At 42.3% G+C, this 16,284-nt stretch overlaps 1 protein-coding gene across 1 annotated transcript in view; it reads right to left on the bottom strand.

The window, feature by feature from the left end:
* Positions 1–5,822: 5,822 nt before the first annotated feature.
* cntn3a.1 (contactin 3a, tandem duplicate 1) overlaps positions 5,823–16,284 on the bottom strand; it is a 94,272-nt gene continuing 83,810 nt past the window's right edge. Inside the window, exons 18-22 of the mRNA XM_056272997.1 lie at positions 11,907–12,022; positions 11,421–11,607; positions 10,605–10,717; positions 9,065–9,233; positions 5,823–5,945 (exon numbers count right to left, since the gene is read on the bottom strand). Coding sequence (XP_056128972.1) covers positions 5,854–5,945; positions 9,065–9,233; positions 10,605–10,717; positions 11,421–11,607; positions 11,907–12,022 — 677 coding nt within the window. The 3' untranslated portion in view covers positions 5,823–5,853. The remainder of the gene's footprint in view (positions 5,946–9,064; positions 9,234–10,604; positions 10,718–11,420; positions 11,608–11,906; positions 12,023–16,284) is intronic.

Below are 16,284 nucleotides of genomic sequence, written 5' to 3'. Positions count from 1 at the left end.
AGAAACCCATTTGAGGCCTGTCCCACCCTCAATCTCAACTTTCCTCAAGTTTTTCTTCTGTGATGTGGCATGGCAGATGAGTGCAGTGTAGTGGAAAACATATGGGATTAGTTTCCCTATCACGGTGGATTTTGTGAATTGCCGCTAGGATTTCTACAAATGGTATGTTATCCCTAGGAACCACTGGTACACACAGCGTGCAAGGTTTCATTTAATTGATGATGGCATAGTTTCTGGGCATGTTGCCGCTTCAGAAAAAATTCTTAAGTTAGCTCCCTTTCCCAACCTTTAGTTATGAGATTGGCTGTCTGCAAAACCACTGTACAAATATCTGGAGCCCCCCCCCCAAAAAAGGATCAAATGTCTTTACTTATTCTCATTAAATTTATAACGTATCAGTGTCATGTCATGACAGTGACATGTTCATGACCTGACATTGCCCAAGGCCCAGGCAGGACAAGTCATATCCTTCGTGTAAAGACACGGGACTATTGGTTTTGGGGCCCTCCAGCTGTTTTAATGAAGTTTAGATTGGACAGCTGTCTGGCGTCTAGAGGTTCTTACAAAGTAATGAAAGAACGTCAGCCATTTTTCCCCAGTAAGTACAATACATAGAGAAGGCTTGTAAGCTAAACGCTTGTTCAAGTCGCCAGATGGGCTGCTGCATCAATAAAACTTGTATTTGAGATGTTTGCATGATAATGACTTGCATTATTAGATTTAATTGTGCACTATGAATATTAATTTGCAAGAATGAAGGGTCAAGTGAAGTCAGAGCTTTCAGCACTACATGGTGGATTTGTGTGTCAGGAATAATGATACAAAGATATCAAGACCACATTATTTTTATCAAACTTTAAACCTCAGCTCTGACCTGCAGAATTAAGTGAAATTATTTATCTCGGCAGGAAATTAAGAAGCTGTGCGCAGAATGTCCAAGACAGAAGGAATAATCAAGCACACAACAAACTCTGTTTCGGTAACATCCAAGGGCTCAACGGCAGCATATAGTAATTGCAACTGATGTTTTAGTTACAGCCCTTTATCTGTTTCACCTCACTTTTGATAAGTAGGAGGCATCGGTGCAGTTAAATACATCCTTCCATTATGCTTTGATCACTAAAAAAGCTTGAAGAAAAATAAGTCAGGCCCTTAAGATGCCCACGACCATTCATAATTTCAGATTTATAACTTGTATTTCACATTCTGTGTAAAGAAGGCAGACATCTAACGGCACAGGAGTTCTTTAAATTGCAGATTTGGCATTGTGAATAAGAGTCCTTACATTGTTTTTCAAGGAAAAATAATATCTATGAGCAGAATGCATCATTTTGTCAAATTTAGGTGTTTTGGTATATGAATGTTAGAGGGATGCCACAGACTTTGTGGTGTGCCGGCGTAAGGTAGCAGTCAAACTTTACAGTTTCCTTTTTTTGTATGAATTACTTCCAGCAGCGTGATATCGAGAAGATACTTTTCACGACTGCAATGCCAGAAAAAGCAACTGCATAAACATCACATTGTAAAACCGTGCTTTAATTCAGGTGTCTGTATAGTGTCGCCTGACAAATGTACATCCAGCCACAAAATTAATCCATTCTACATTAGTCAATGAAGGTATGAAAATTTTGAATTAAACTTGCTATGTCAGGTTTATGTCAATAATTCTCTGGCGTTCAGACATGAACAGTAACCCAACCCTCCGAGTGCAGATGTATAGTGTAACTGCTGTTTGTCTATCTGTGAGAGCCGAGCTGTGTTCAATATTTTGGTTCCAGGTTCTTCAAAAGTGATGGTTAACTCATGGATGTAGGTGTCAAATGGGAGAGTGAGAAACATTAACGCAGCCATGCATACTTCGTACTGTATATTTGGTGCCATTTGGTGCATTGTGGAAGTGTAAAAGCAGTTAGTAGCAATGGTGTATGGTCTTAATGTACACAAGGGGGCTCCAGATTCCCAGAAAGAAAAGAGCCTTGCTACAGATTCCTGTGTCAGTCATAACTGAACTCAAATCCTTATCATCATCCATCATTGAGGGACAAAAACACTCAATCACCTTTGGATCAACATGTAAGGGCAAATATACCTCCCTTTACCCAGAAGGAGCTCATACTTGGAAGTCGGACAAGTAATCAGCCAGACTGTGATTAATTGCAGACACACAGCTGTGGCAGAGACACCAGGTGCCAATTCCTGATTGGATGACCTCTGAGAGACCTTTGAACCCAACTTATTTGCCCAACCCACTCCCATTTGTACAGAGAACCTTCCATCACCTCTGTAGTTCTGTACCATCTCTTGCTCCGCTCTGTTCCCCCATTGCTTGGTGCTGTGTCTTTGCTGTACAGTGTACTTGCCTTCCTTCTACATAAATAAACAAGGTAGAAAAGAACAAGGGGAAGCTCCTTCTGTTTGCAGCTCTGCATATATGAACTGGTTCATTTTCATATCTATTTACGTCCATCAATTGTCTTTACCCGCCCAGTCCAATTTATGGTCGGGGGGGGGCTTTCCAATCAGGCATTGGGAGAAAGGCAGGGAGACCTTGGACAGGTTGCCAGTCCACCATAGGGCCCACACACAGTCACTCACCCACCATTCACACCTATGGCTATTTTAGGGATTCAAGCTCACTTAACATGCATGTTTTTAGACCGTAGGAGGAAACCACAGAATCCGGAGGAAACCCACACAACTGCAGGGAGAACATGCAAACTCTCATATGATGTCCTACTTTGTCAAATTACAATAAGCAGCTTAAATTTCAGGCTTTCAGCTAATGTCGGCAAAAACTACAAAGAAAAAAATTTAAATGTGAGGATTACAAATATATTCAGACCCATTTACTGTGGCAAATCTTAATGTAGGTACAAAAAAAGCTTGATGAGCCATCCAATTAACTGAGTGGCCTCTGCCTGTGTGGTTCGGAACAATTAATAGCAGATTTCAGGATAAAAAAAAAAACACCCATTTCTGTGATATTCCTCTATCCAGTAGGGATTTTGAAATAAAGACTGCCAACCATGACAACCAATGAGCTTTCAAAGCAAGTCAGGGAAAGGGCAGGAGAAGGCTAGAAAAACAATATAGAAATCTGTGAACAAAGTTGACACCATCAAGAAATGGATGGAAGAAGCACCATACCATAGGAGACACTGACTAGGTCAGGCTGTCCCTTCAAACTGTGTAGCTTGGTAATCCTGTGAGATGCCTCTGTGAGACCAACAACAGCTTCCAGTGTGTTACAGAGTTCAGTGGCTGAGATGGAAGAAAATGTGCATCAGTCACCAATTTCCAAGAACACTGCACAGAAGTAGCCCCTATGGCCTGGTGGCAAGAGAGAAGCTAAGAAAAAAAAAAAATTTTTTTTTTAAAGCCTGCCTAGTATTTGAAAGAAGCTACCTGACTGATCAAGCAAGAAAGTGGCAAAAGATGCTGTGGTCAAATGAGGCGAAAAATTAAGTATTTTGGTCTAAATGCCAAATGTTATGTTTACGGCAGACAGCGAATCTCCTGATCAACACCATGAAGTGATGCATGGTGGTTGTCTATGTTAGTGTGGTGCAGTTGTCTATGTCCTTTACTATTTTAAATGATCAATAATTATCATTAAGAGCTGCAGTTAGAATTAAGTTAGCTAACATTGCAGTTTTATGTACATTGAGGGTATTCTTGACAGATTACCCACATACAGTCATAAGTTACATCCTTCTTTTACTTATTTGTATCGCATCAGTTGAGTCAAATTAAATCAAAACACACTTAAAGCTAAAACTTTAGGGGGCATCTGGGTAGCGTAGTGGTCTACTCCATTGCCTACCAACATGGGGATCGCCAGTTTAAATGCCTGTGTTACCTCCAGCTGGGTCAGACATCCCTACAGGCACAATTGGCCGTGTCTGCGGGTGGGAAGCCGGATGTAGGTATGTTTCCTGGTCGCTGCACTAGCGCCTCCTCTGGTCAGTCGGGGTGCCTGTTCAGCGGGGGAGGGGGAACTGGGGGGAATAGCGTGATCCTCCCATGCACGATGCCCCCCTGGCGACTCCTCAGTGAGGTGAAAAGAAGCAGCTGGTGACTTGGCATGTGGTAGTCTGCAGCCCCCCTCCCCCCGGATCAGCAGAGGGGGTGGAGCAGCGACCAGGACGGCTCGGGAGAGTGGGGTAATTGGACAGGTGCAACAGGGGAGAAAAAGGGGGGGAAATCCCCCCCAAAAAACAAAAAAAAAACTAATGCTTTTTTGCTTTCAATGATGAAATTATTTTTCAATAAAATTGGTGATTAGGAATATTTGAGAAGCCCTCAGCGTAGATCACGGCTTGATAAGGAAATGGTGCACCATCGACTTCTCAAATATATATCTTATGACACTTTGACATATACGATGTGCTTTCCTTTCTCTCCGTAGCAAAAAAAAAGGAATGAGGAAAATGGCATGTTTATTAAAAGCAGGTGGATTCATTCATACATCCTAAGCGACACCAGTACACTGCCCATTCTCATGCCAAACAGCAGCTGACATTAAAATGCCACTCCCTACTTTGTATTTATGCAACGTTAGAAAAGTCAATAATCACTGCCACTTGTACTGTATTACAATGCTGACCATGAAACACAGGTAGGATGTTGATTCTGAGCGCTAAAGGCCCAAACATATAACCTCTAAAAAAGGAACAAAAAAAAATGTAAATACATCGCCGCTTATTGGAAAAAAATCCAAAGCACACTGTGGGGGCAAACAAAGTAGGAAAACAAGTGAAATATCACTTGAATGATAAACATTGACAGTAATCATAAAGACTTAAGGCTCATTTGGGACCTGAGGATTTCATACATACAGTGTACAACAAAGTGGCTCACATGGGTCAGTGTGCGTCTTTCTGATGCACTTGTCATGGAAGAATGAGGGAAGAAGGTAAAAGACATCTATCAATCAACACAATTCTGTTGTTCACAATGGAAGCCATTTTGAATGTGAACAGTCTGCAGTTTCTTAAAACGTTTCACAATGGGCGACAGAGAGAACCTGGTCAGCTCAAAACCTGTGGTTCCAGTCAGTTTTATGACGATTTTTTAACTTCTGCACGCAGTACTGTCACATAAAAGCAAAGAACAAAGTCCAGGCAAAAGGTACAAAGGTCCCAAAGTATGCTTTGTCAGAACGTGATGAGGCTTGTAAGGGTCCCCCGTTGTAGGAAGGCAGGGATTAGCAACGGAGTTGGTTTTACTTCTACCGTATGACGGTGCAGAAATCATCCAAAAGACAGTCCATGGAGATTAAAGGAATGACCTCAAACTTTTTTTTTCTGTACATTTCTTAAATCCAGCTCAAATGTAAAAACACTCACACATACATCAGCTATGTAAGCGCTTCATATCTTCTCCATATGCCTTAATTCCTCAGATAGCTACAGACACAGCTCCATCCAAGAAATGCCAGCGCTTCACATCCATTTGACAGAATTCACACAGGCCCCTGTGGGATACATATACAGACTTCATCGTGTATCCTATATCACCTTGTCTTTAAAGTGAAAACCTTCTGGGATTATCCACTAGCATGAAGGGAGCAGGGGTTAAAGACAGTTTCGGAAAGACCGCAGTCAAGTCACGGTGTCCTTTCAGCTCCGTAAAAGCGACCTCTGAAAGAAGACAGCTCCTTTCAGTATCTCCTGTATAAAGGTGAGGGAAGAGAACAGGTCCTCAAAGAGCTCTTTGTTGAAAGAAGAGGAAAGAGACAGCAGGGTGCTTTGGGGAGCAGGTGGAGCAGAGGGCTGTCAACTATTCTCGCCTTTGTCCTATGTTTTCTCCTCTTTATAAGTGACTGTCGCATCAGGTTCCCAGATATATTTGTCATAGCAAAGTCCTGGCTGTGAGGAGGAGGGCTGCAACGTTGACCAGTGATAACACAGCGGGCTCCGGGGCAGCTCCCATGGGTATGGAACCTGGAAAGTACATTGAGAGAGGTAATTATAAACCCAACAGGGTGTTTTGCTTGTTTGTTCATTATCTTTCTTTGGCGTCATGCTTGCTGTGTGGTTTGGGTCAGCTTAAAATAAAGCACAAACTGTCATGTAAAATGGGCTTTGAGATTAAACTTGGGCATAAATGGGACAAGGTTCCACACAAATAACCACACTGCAAAAAATAAACCTATTTTACACAAGGTACAGTGCAAAGCAAACCAGTATCTGATTACACAATTGCGTCAGTAGGTGGCACTCACACACTGTCCCCTAATTTGAATAAACATGAATTTCAAAGAACAGAAATTGAGTGGGATCTATTTGCGGTGGGTAAAGGTAGCCCACTAAAAGCCCATTGCACTTGACATATCAGATTTCAAAATGAATAAATGAATGAATAAACCACGGTCTTGAAAATACAGTTCTGCATATTTGTCATTCCAAGTCTTAACAACCGTGTGGCATTTTCATATTTATGGTATTCCATTGACAGTCTGATCCTGACCAGCTCTCAATGAGTATAATAGAAAAGCTATTACTTTCTAGATAAGTAGTATTTCCAAAAGTGACAGTAAAGGTTAAGAACCGTAGGACTGTGACGATTCAGTGAATTTACCGCAACCAAATATTCCTACAACCACAGATTATGGCACAGACCTCTCGCCCTCTCTCTCTCTTGCCCTCTCTCTCTCTCTCTCTCTGAATGTGAGACTGTATGTATGTGTGTGTATGTGTTTGTACAAAAGTGTTGGGTAAAAAATAGTCTTCAATACAGAGCACATAAAAGCAAGTACAGGAGTAGGATATGGAAGAGGGAAATGTATTTTTGGGCAGACAGAAAGTATTTCGAGTACAGATGAGTTTTCACGTTACGCGGGAAATAGGAAACAGCAGCTCTAGCAATGGGATAAGATAGTGCTGCTTTTTTTTTTACAAAGCTGGAAATCAGTGTTTTTTTTTTAACGGAACATGTCGATGCCAAGAAAACTCATGTCGTGACATAAGATTTACATCGCAAATAAATCATCTCACCCCCATCAGCTTGTTGACTGAAAGTATTGTTCAAGAAAACTAAAACTAAAGCTATGATAAAATAAATAAACAAATCCTAACAATTTTTTTTCTGTTTTAATGTAATGACATGCTGTTAACTGGATTGGTGTTTGATCATTAAATCCCAGAGATCTATTTGAAAATGAAACTGAGTTGTTTGTGTTATCATATTGAACTGCAAGTACCTTCCCCACAAAAAAACATGTTTGAAACTCTGTTTTAGTTAATGTCTTTATGCATGCTCAATAATCCAGGTAAGGAAATAACAGAGAGGTGAATCAGTTCATCTGGACACAACGTTTATAGGGAGAAATGTTTCATCACTCATCTAAGTGACCTTTTCAGTCTAAACTGACTGCAGGTATCCCCATCCCTTATAAACAATACAGTGGCATAGCGACCAAACCAATGACTGGTTTAAACGTTGTGCCAGAAATTGGTCCACACCAATGATCGGGTCCCCTGGCACAAACAGAGCAACATAGTGTATGCTGTTATCTGCCGGGAGGCTTGCTGTGACTTGTACATCTGAGAAACCAAACAGACACTGGCCAAGAGGATGGCACAACACGAGAGCTAACACGTCAGGCCAGGACTCCACAGTCCACACCCATCTACGGGCCAGTGGCCACTCTTTCAAGGATGAGGATGTGCACATCCTTGATAGGGAGGGACACTGGTTTGAACGGGGAGTCAAAGAGGCCATCTATGTTACGAGGAAATGACCATCCCTGAACCGGGGGGGGGGGGGGGCTAAGTGTACATCTGTAGCCATTTTACAATGCTGTGATTGCAACCATTCCCCAATCCTCTGTGAATAGTACACATGGCCATTGTAACTCTAGTTAATGCTCACAGCAATTTGCATATGAAACCAATTGTTGGTTTCAGTCGTAATGCAACCAGTTGTTTATAAGGGTGGGGATACCTGCAGTCAGTTTAGACTGAAGAGGTCAATTAGGCTGAGTGATTAAATGTTTCTCCCACTAAACGTTGTGTCCAGATGAACTGATTCACCTCTCTGTGATCAGTTTTAGTTAATTTTAGCTAGATGTTGTTCTGCTAGTTAGACACAACTTAATTTCTTCTTTAAACTTGCCACTACATGCCTTATTTTAGTGCATTTGGCTGCAAGTTAGACACAACTTAATTTCTTCTTTAAACTTGCCACTACATGCCTTATTTTAGTGCATTTGGCTGCAATGCAGAAGATGTAAAACATGCATCATTTTAAGGCATCATTTTTTCCCCCGGGAAAGTCTTGCCAGACAGGAACCAATAAAATGAGCAACTACAAAGTGACATAATTTGGATATTTGTGAATTAAAAAGAGCCCCTTTATTTTGTCGTTATATTCTTATAACAAATTGTATTCGTACAACGAATTTGTTCTCCGCATTTAACCCATCCTATTGTATAGCAGCAGTGGGCAGCTGCAGCGCCCGGGAACCAAGTCCAGTTCTTCTTTCCATTGCCTTGCTCAGGAACACAGGCTCATTAACCCTAACATGTCTGTGCCCCCCCCCCTTGTTATCCCCGATTGTATCCGGCCAATTACCCCAATCTTCCGAGCTGTCCCGGTCGCTGCTCCACCCCCTCTGCCGATCCGGGGAGGGCTGCAGACTACCACATGCCTCCTCCGATACATGGGGAGTCGCCAGCCGCTTCTTTTCACCTGATAGTGAGTTTTGTCAGGAGGACACAGTGTGTGGGAAGATCACGCTATTCCCCCCAGTTACCACCATGCAAGGCACCTGCTCATCAGGAGCAGTTAGGGGTTCAGTGTCTTGCTCAAGGATACTTTGACACGTTCCCTGGAGGAGCCTGGGATCGAACAAGCGATCTTCCGACTACTAGGTGACCCACTCTACTCCCTGAACCATGCCAGAACATTTGTAGGGACTGCACAGTGGTAGGAGACAAGGGAATTGGACATGCCAACTTGGCATAGAAAGGCGAGAATCTTTTTTTCTTTCTTTCTTTGAAGCGAGGTCCCTAACAACCCGAGAGAGAAATCTTTTGTTCTTTGCGAGACTTTTCCCCACCTGCTATCCTGGGTATGGTGATCTGGCGGCTGCTGCTGCCCTCCCCTCCCTCACTAAAAGGCTTAATCTGGATGACGTAGTCCTGGTTGACAGGTAGCGACAGCTCCAAGGAGGTGGTGTTGGTCTCCACCACGCTGGGACGACTGTGTTTGTCCTGGCTGTACATCACCTACAGGAGGCAGGGAGGGGCACAAAATCATTGCGGTGGTGGTGTGAGTCAAGTCAAGTCAATTTGATGTCTAACAGCATTCGATGCAAGTGGACTCTGCACATTCCCATCAATACACTGGGAAGCCTTTGTCTCTACTTGTGTCTCGTTTAGAAAGCGGTGTGGCGCGTGATGTGTGCAGGGAATACACTGCACCGCCTCTGTAACCAACCAGGCTGTATCCTGGATATCTTCACAGGATCTTTCTCCTGACGACAGGAAGAGGGGAACACAGGATTGAAATGTAGTGGTGTATCAGTGTGGTTTGCCTTTAGCCTGTGGATGGATGAATGTCGCAGCTCATGAAAATACTTTTCGCATGGGGTTGCTAATATTGTATCTGGAAATCTAATAAAATCGAACGGATCCTTTGGATTTGAGGGGTGTCTTTGTACGAAATTGGTCATAACCAAAGTTTCTTGTTGACATGAGTAAATGTGAGTCGCATGGATCATTAATCTAGTGAGCCATAAATTCATCATGTTCTAATGAGTCTAGTGGCTGATAGGCCAAATGGCGATTCAGAGGGATTAATAAAAACAGACTGCAATGCCAGGAGCAATCAAGAAAAAATACATTTGATATACATATGGTGTTGAAAACATTTCTCACTAACAAATGTTGTGACACTGAAAATCTAGAGCGATAAATATAACCAACTGGGAATATGTAAAAGTATCGTATGAACTGCATGAGTTTTTCATCAAGCAACTATAAAAAAAAAAGAAAAAAAAAGAAGATAATTTCCTTACTGAAAATGTAATGTGTTGCCAGGAACAGTTCGTTGCTGATAGCACAGGCATGTGTGTTATCAAATGATATCAAGCGACAGCTGTCTTTTCAAAAACATAAAAGGGAGTAATTTAAGGAGGCATTTCACTTTACAAACTACATAATTTGCTCCACATTACCAAGTAACAGTGTACCCACATGAACAGGGCTTTGGCAAGGCATGCTATGATGCACTTTCACTGAAATTCATTTGCTGCTAATCTGTAGAAAAAATTCCAGTGCTGCCTTCCTCAAACAGCACAACCAGAGTTCCTGTTTATGTACAAATACTAGCACAGTCAAAATGGTATCTGGGAGTACGTCCAATGTACTGAGATAGATATCAGCGGATCAGTTGACAATCTGTCGAGACTGCAAGTACTCTCCAAGTCATTCCCTGTTTAAGTTACCATCCGCAGAACCGACCTCATAGATGCTGAAGTCAGATCTCCATCGCACAAGTGCAATCTCCTAGAAGAAAACCTGAAAAACAAAAAAACAAAAAAAAAACACACACAAACAAAAATAAACCCTCTCCGGCTGCGCATGGGTTCTTTTTACCTTGTATCCTGTGACCTCGGATTCGTTCTCCAGGGCGTGGACTTGGTCCCACTTGAGGATGACCTTGGAATTCGAGGTGTTCCACATAATCTTGACTGGGGCTTGGCTCGGAGCTGTCAAAGGTGTTCGTGTGTATATGTGTGTGTGTGTGGGGAGGGGGGGTGTTAGGGAGCCAGGGTTAAGGGTGAGAAAGGATGGAGAAAAACAGCATGCAGCCCGATCAATATACAGTAACATCCAGAACCAACTCAGCATGAAGGACCTTTCTCATTATCAGTTCATCATCCCACTGTTAGCAGTCTCACCGACTGCCAGGGTGTTTGTGTGCATGTGCGTGCGTGCGCGCGTGTGTGTGCGTGTGCGTGTTTGTGAGAGCGGGGAGAGGAGATAAGGAGAGAGTAGGAAACAGACTATGTGCAAGATATAGACAGTTGAAGACGGAAGCTTTGTTTTCCATTGCAGTTTACAAAAACAAAACCTTACTGCCGCTGTGGAGCAGTTTTCTGTTATTAGCCAATTTTAACAGCAGATGTTACACAGTCACTGCAACCTGGAGTGCACCTCAGCACATTTTACTGCTTTCCCTACTCTGATCCTGTAACCACTGGCAACGGTTAAAAACTGGGGAGTGCTGATGTAGCTTTAATTTTGAAAACAATAAAACGCATAAGGAAACCAAAGCACAAAAGAGACAATGAACAAGAGTGATGGAGTAAGAAAGAGAGAAATAGATGGAAGAAGAGTCAGAGAGTGGGATAGAGAGTCCATGCATTCAAAGTCACTCGCCAAGCACAGCCTCTGTTCAATTGCCCTTACGTGGTTTCTTGGTGGTGACATTGACGATGGCACTCTTTGGTCCCAGCCCAGCACTATTATAGGCCCGCAGGGAGACATAGTAGGTACTGCTGCCCTCCAGATCCCTAATGAGTACTGACGTTCTGTTCCCAACGGTCCTGATCACGCTGGCTGTGTCTTCCTTGTCCCTTTCACTCCAATAGCGCAGCTGATAACACACAGTGGATACACAGATTATACTTTCCCAGCACACATCATATTACTAAAACATACTGTTACTGCTATAGTTGGCATGATGCTGGACTGGTGGGTGTGAGTCCTGGGGGGACATGCTCTCCACATGTTGAAAGAGACGGCTGCATGAATGCATAATCACTAGGCCAGATCACTGCTATCACACACACACACACACAATAATAATAACAATAACAATATCATAATGCCACAAGGTGTTGGTTCTGTCTGTGCTGAGTGAGTATTGCTCTCTATGTGTGTGTAAGCTTTGACCTCGTAGCCCAGGATGCGTCTGCGGTTGTTGCTCCATGCCAGCGGCTTCCAGGTGATCTCCACCTCAGAGGCTGACACACTCCTCGCCCTCAGCCGTCCCGGAGCTCTGCTGGGCTCTGCACAGCACCGAGGGAACAGGGAGGGAAGGCATAGAATCACAATAACACCCATGGCTTTAAACAACTACAGAGGCCCTTCATGTAAGTGTTACAGTACATAAGAGTACACATTTAGTATCATATCGCTAAACATATAAATAAATAAAAACATGGTTCAAACACAAAGTTCCTCTGTACTCCGTTATGGTGTTGCAAAAGTTAAAAAGCCTTCATCTGAAGCATGGCTGACGCCCAGAGGTGGAAAAAGTACAAAAATATTGTACTCAAGTAAAAGTACCAATACTTTGATGAAATATTACTCAAGTAGAAGTAAAAGTACTCATCTGAAAATGTACTCAAGTAAAAGTAAAAAGTAGTTCATTTGAAATGTACTTTAAGTAAAAGTTACTTAGTTACTTTCTTTGTGTGGGGTGTGAGGGTAGTAAAAATAGGACAAGGGGTCAAAAATCCATAACTATTTTGTTTTTAATTAAAGAACAAGTGTAACAAATGTAAGCGCAATAACAACAACTTCACAACAACTGAACTTCTTGTTCAGTTTAAGTAGCATCTTAAATTTAACTGAGCTCATCCATTTAGTGGTACAACATTAAACATGCTTACTCTCATGTTTTCTCTCTCTCACACGCACACACTCTCCCTCTCTCTCCCTCACACACACAGGTAAAAAGTACAAAGTAATGCCCACATGATGACGCTCATAAGTGTTGCTACAAAGTCAAACTAACATAAAAGAGCAGCAATATTCCAGAGAGGAATATTGCAAATCAAGGCCACTAGTTTTGTGACACCCTAAATCACCTATAACCTAGTCTACAAACTTCTTGTTCAGTTTAAGCAGCAGCTGATTTTCAAAGTCAGTTGAGCTCATCCTTGCTCGCTTTGCAGTGAACAGTAATCCAGCACAACTGAAAAGCCGCTCGCAGGCAGCTGAAGCAGGCAGGCCAGTGTTGAGTTTCAGAGAGAGTTTTTTTAAATTTGGAAAGGAATTTAGCAGATCCATATCGTTTGGGATACAGGCTAGGTACCCTTCCAACTCCCCTGTACCTTCTGACCTTCTGGACTTCATTGAGGAGAAGAAATCATCTTCATCTGAGGAATGTTGTCCAACTTGCTCCACTTCCACCTCTGCCATCTGGTCAAGGTGTTGTCTGACATAAGCCAGACCTGTCGAGTGACAAACAACACATTTCTGACAATTAAGACTTGATTAATTTACCAAGAGTGCACCATAATGCATAATGCCTTATAGCACTGACCACATTGTATTGAGTATAAAACAAAGTAGATCTCCAATAAACTGTTGAAAAGCAGTTTATTATAAGATGCAATCATACCTGTTTCTATGACATCAGGCCTCTCTGTCCAGGTGGTCTTGAACTTCGGTAGAAGTATTGCTGCCGCAATCAGTTCTGGGTCCATCATCATCTCACCAAAACGCTTTTGGACACCATCCTGAATGACTTTGATGAGTGGTAGACACATCTTGGATGAGGTCTCCTGCCTTTTGAGTTTTGCTTGTAGCTGACATATCACTGGAAGAAGCCACCCTAAGTGTGTGTTGGTCTCTGACTGAAGTATGTTCAAGGCCTTTACCAGAGGTTTCATCACCGAGCAGTAATCAGTCAGGAAAGCAATTTCTGCTTGAGTCAGCCTGGCATAAATAGAATACAAACAATTGTTAGGAAATCAAGCAGGAAAAGTTAAGTTTCAAGTATGTAAACACACATTCACACTTTCATACTGTTGAAATGCAAATTAAAACTTACGTTTTCAATTTGAATTCTTCACAAATATTCCTGATTGCCTCCTCCCCTTTCTCTTGTATGATCCGTATGATTCTCTCCACAGCCATGAATGTTGAATTCCACCGTGTTTGATTTGGTCGGATGAGCTGGAGTCGGCAATGATCTTCCACAACTTCTGCTGCCATGTATGAACGACCCGTCTTGTTCCACATGGCTTGACATTTCCCAAAGGCTGCACGTGATAGTCTCTTGTATGTGTCCATCTTCTTTTCTGCTATCTCAGCATCTGTTGTGGCAACTAAGTTGAGAAGATGGCATGCACACCTTTGGTGTGTAGGAAGTTGGTACTCCAGGCCATTATCTTGCTCCAGGATGCTGAATGTGTCCAGGTAGTTGGCTGTGGGCTCATCATCAATTGAATCTCTGTCCGACTCAGCATCTGATTCTGCATCCTCAGACTGGCTCTGTTCTCCGAAGACACTAAAAGCTTTAACGAAGTTTGAGCCACTATCTGTTGTGGTTCTCACCACTTTGCCCCTAATTCTATACTGACAGTGTATGTCGTCAAGTGCCCCTGCAAGGACATCAAAGGTGTGGGACCCTCTTAACCTCTTACATGCAAGCGCAGCTGATCTCCTCTCAAAGGTTTCTTCATCCACCCAATGACCCGTCACCCCAATAAAACTTTGCTGGTGTGCAGTCCAACAATCTGTAGTGGTGGCAACGTAGCTCACTTTACTGAGATGGGACATGACATTCTTCTTCATCTGAATGGCAGATGCCTGTAATCTTGTCCGGACAGTGGGCCTGGAAATGACCTTGCATTGTGGATTTAGCGTTGTCAAAAGTTCTTTGAACGCAGGTTGTTCAACCAAACTAAATGTATGAAGGCCCTCACATATTAGCCTAATGATGATCTTGTCGATCTTGCCTTGTGGCACACGGCGGTTGCCTCCCACTGTCATGGCATCTTTTATATTTGTTTGCTTGCTTTGACTTGGTGGATTTGCTTGGTGGGTTCGCTTCCCTGGCTTTGCTCGGCTAAAAGCCAACTGTTTCGATGGATGTTTCCTCTGTGAAAAAAAAGAAAAGGGTATTATCAGTACAGGAATCAATGTGGTGCTTATTAAACACACTGAAATTAAAACTTTGATAAATAAAAGTTTTCTATTTCTTTAGTCATCACATTTTGTCTATTACATTGTATTAAGCACAATATGCCACAATCCAGAGGGCATTACAATGCTGCACCCTTCCCAACAAAATCAATGATTTGGATTTGAATGCTAAAATTGAGATTTCAAATCAACATCAAAAGCCAATGTGTTTCTATAGCCTACCAGTATTATGATACAGAGGAAGGAGACATATCAATGCATGTGTAATCATCATAGCTGCTTGCATGCACACAGAGCAACAATCGCCTACTAGTGATCTAATCCCTTGTCGTCGATATGAAGGAGTCAAAACAGTCTTTTCTTGTACTGCCTAGTAGGCGGGGAGCTAGGAGGCCTTACCGTGCAGTCGTGCACCCTCCTTACAATCGAACGAAACCAACTTTTTTTGAAAGGTCTGACCATGCTGAACATGTTAACAAATGTTAACATTGAAAATTTTGGGTTGCACGTCATGTTTCAGGTACTCAATGCATTTCAATGTATTTCCCTCCATTGGCTCTCCACGAGCAAGGAGAAGGTGTGACATCTGTCTCTGCATGTTTAATCACATCTAGAGGACACAAGCTTTTGGAAAATGTATGGTTTCAGTGGTATTATTGGCTTTCCATAATAGTAGAAACCGAAATTTAAAGTCCTTCTACTTGATTTGCCTTGTAAATCGAGTAGAAATAATTTACATTTTGGCCTTTATTATTTAGAAAAAGCCAATAATACCACTAAAACCATACATTTATCACTAGATGTGATTAAACTTGCAAAGACAGATGTCACACTTTCCCCTTGCTCATGGAGAGTCATGTTCCTGTAATTGTAATGCATTTCCAATGGAGGGAAATGCATTGAAATGCATTGAGTACCTGAAACATGAAATGCAACCCAAAATTTTCAATGTTAACATTTGTTAACATGTTCAGCATGGTCAGACGTTTTAAAAAAAAAGTTGGTTTCGTTCGATTGTAAGGAGGGTGCACGCTAAGGCCCCTTAGCTCCCCGCCTATAGTGGAGGAGCGCTGAGTGCCCTGTAATGTTGGTTAGGCAAAGTGCCTCACACTACAACCCTCTCTGTTAACACAGTTGATACATTTGATTTGACTGTAAATTCAAAGACACAATCAAATTGAAACCCGTGGCAATTTCGATGGGGTAACGCCGACTATCCATAGCAGCTAAATTTAACCAGTCCACTCAAGACTACTAGCAACTAACAGCTAGCCTTTACACACTCAAGTACCAGGGGCTAGCTGTTATGCAAATTTAGCCAATGTCCTAAAGACTTAAACAGACTGCAAATATACATTACGCGTTTTGTATCTGTTTGAAGTACGATAAACAT

This window comes from Lampris incognitus, chromosome 2 (genome assembly GCF_029633865.1).
Source record: "Lampris incognitus isolate fLamInc1 chromosome 2, fLamInc1.hap2, whole genome shotgun sequence".
Lineage (NCBI taxonomy): Eukaryota > Metazoa > Chordata > Actinopteri > Lampriformes > Lampridae > Lampris > Lampris incognitus.
The sequence above is the reverse complement of the archived record's forward strand: the minus strand, read 5'-3'. Positions and strand labels throughout refer to the sequence as shown.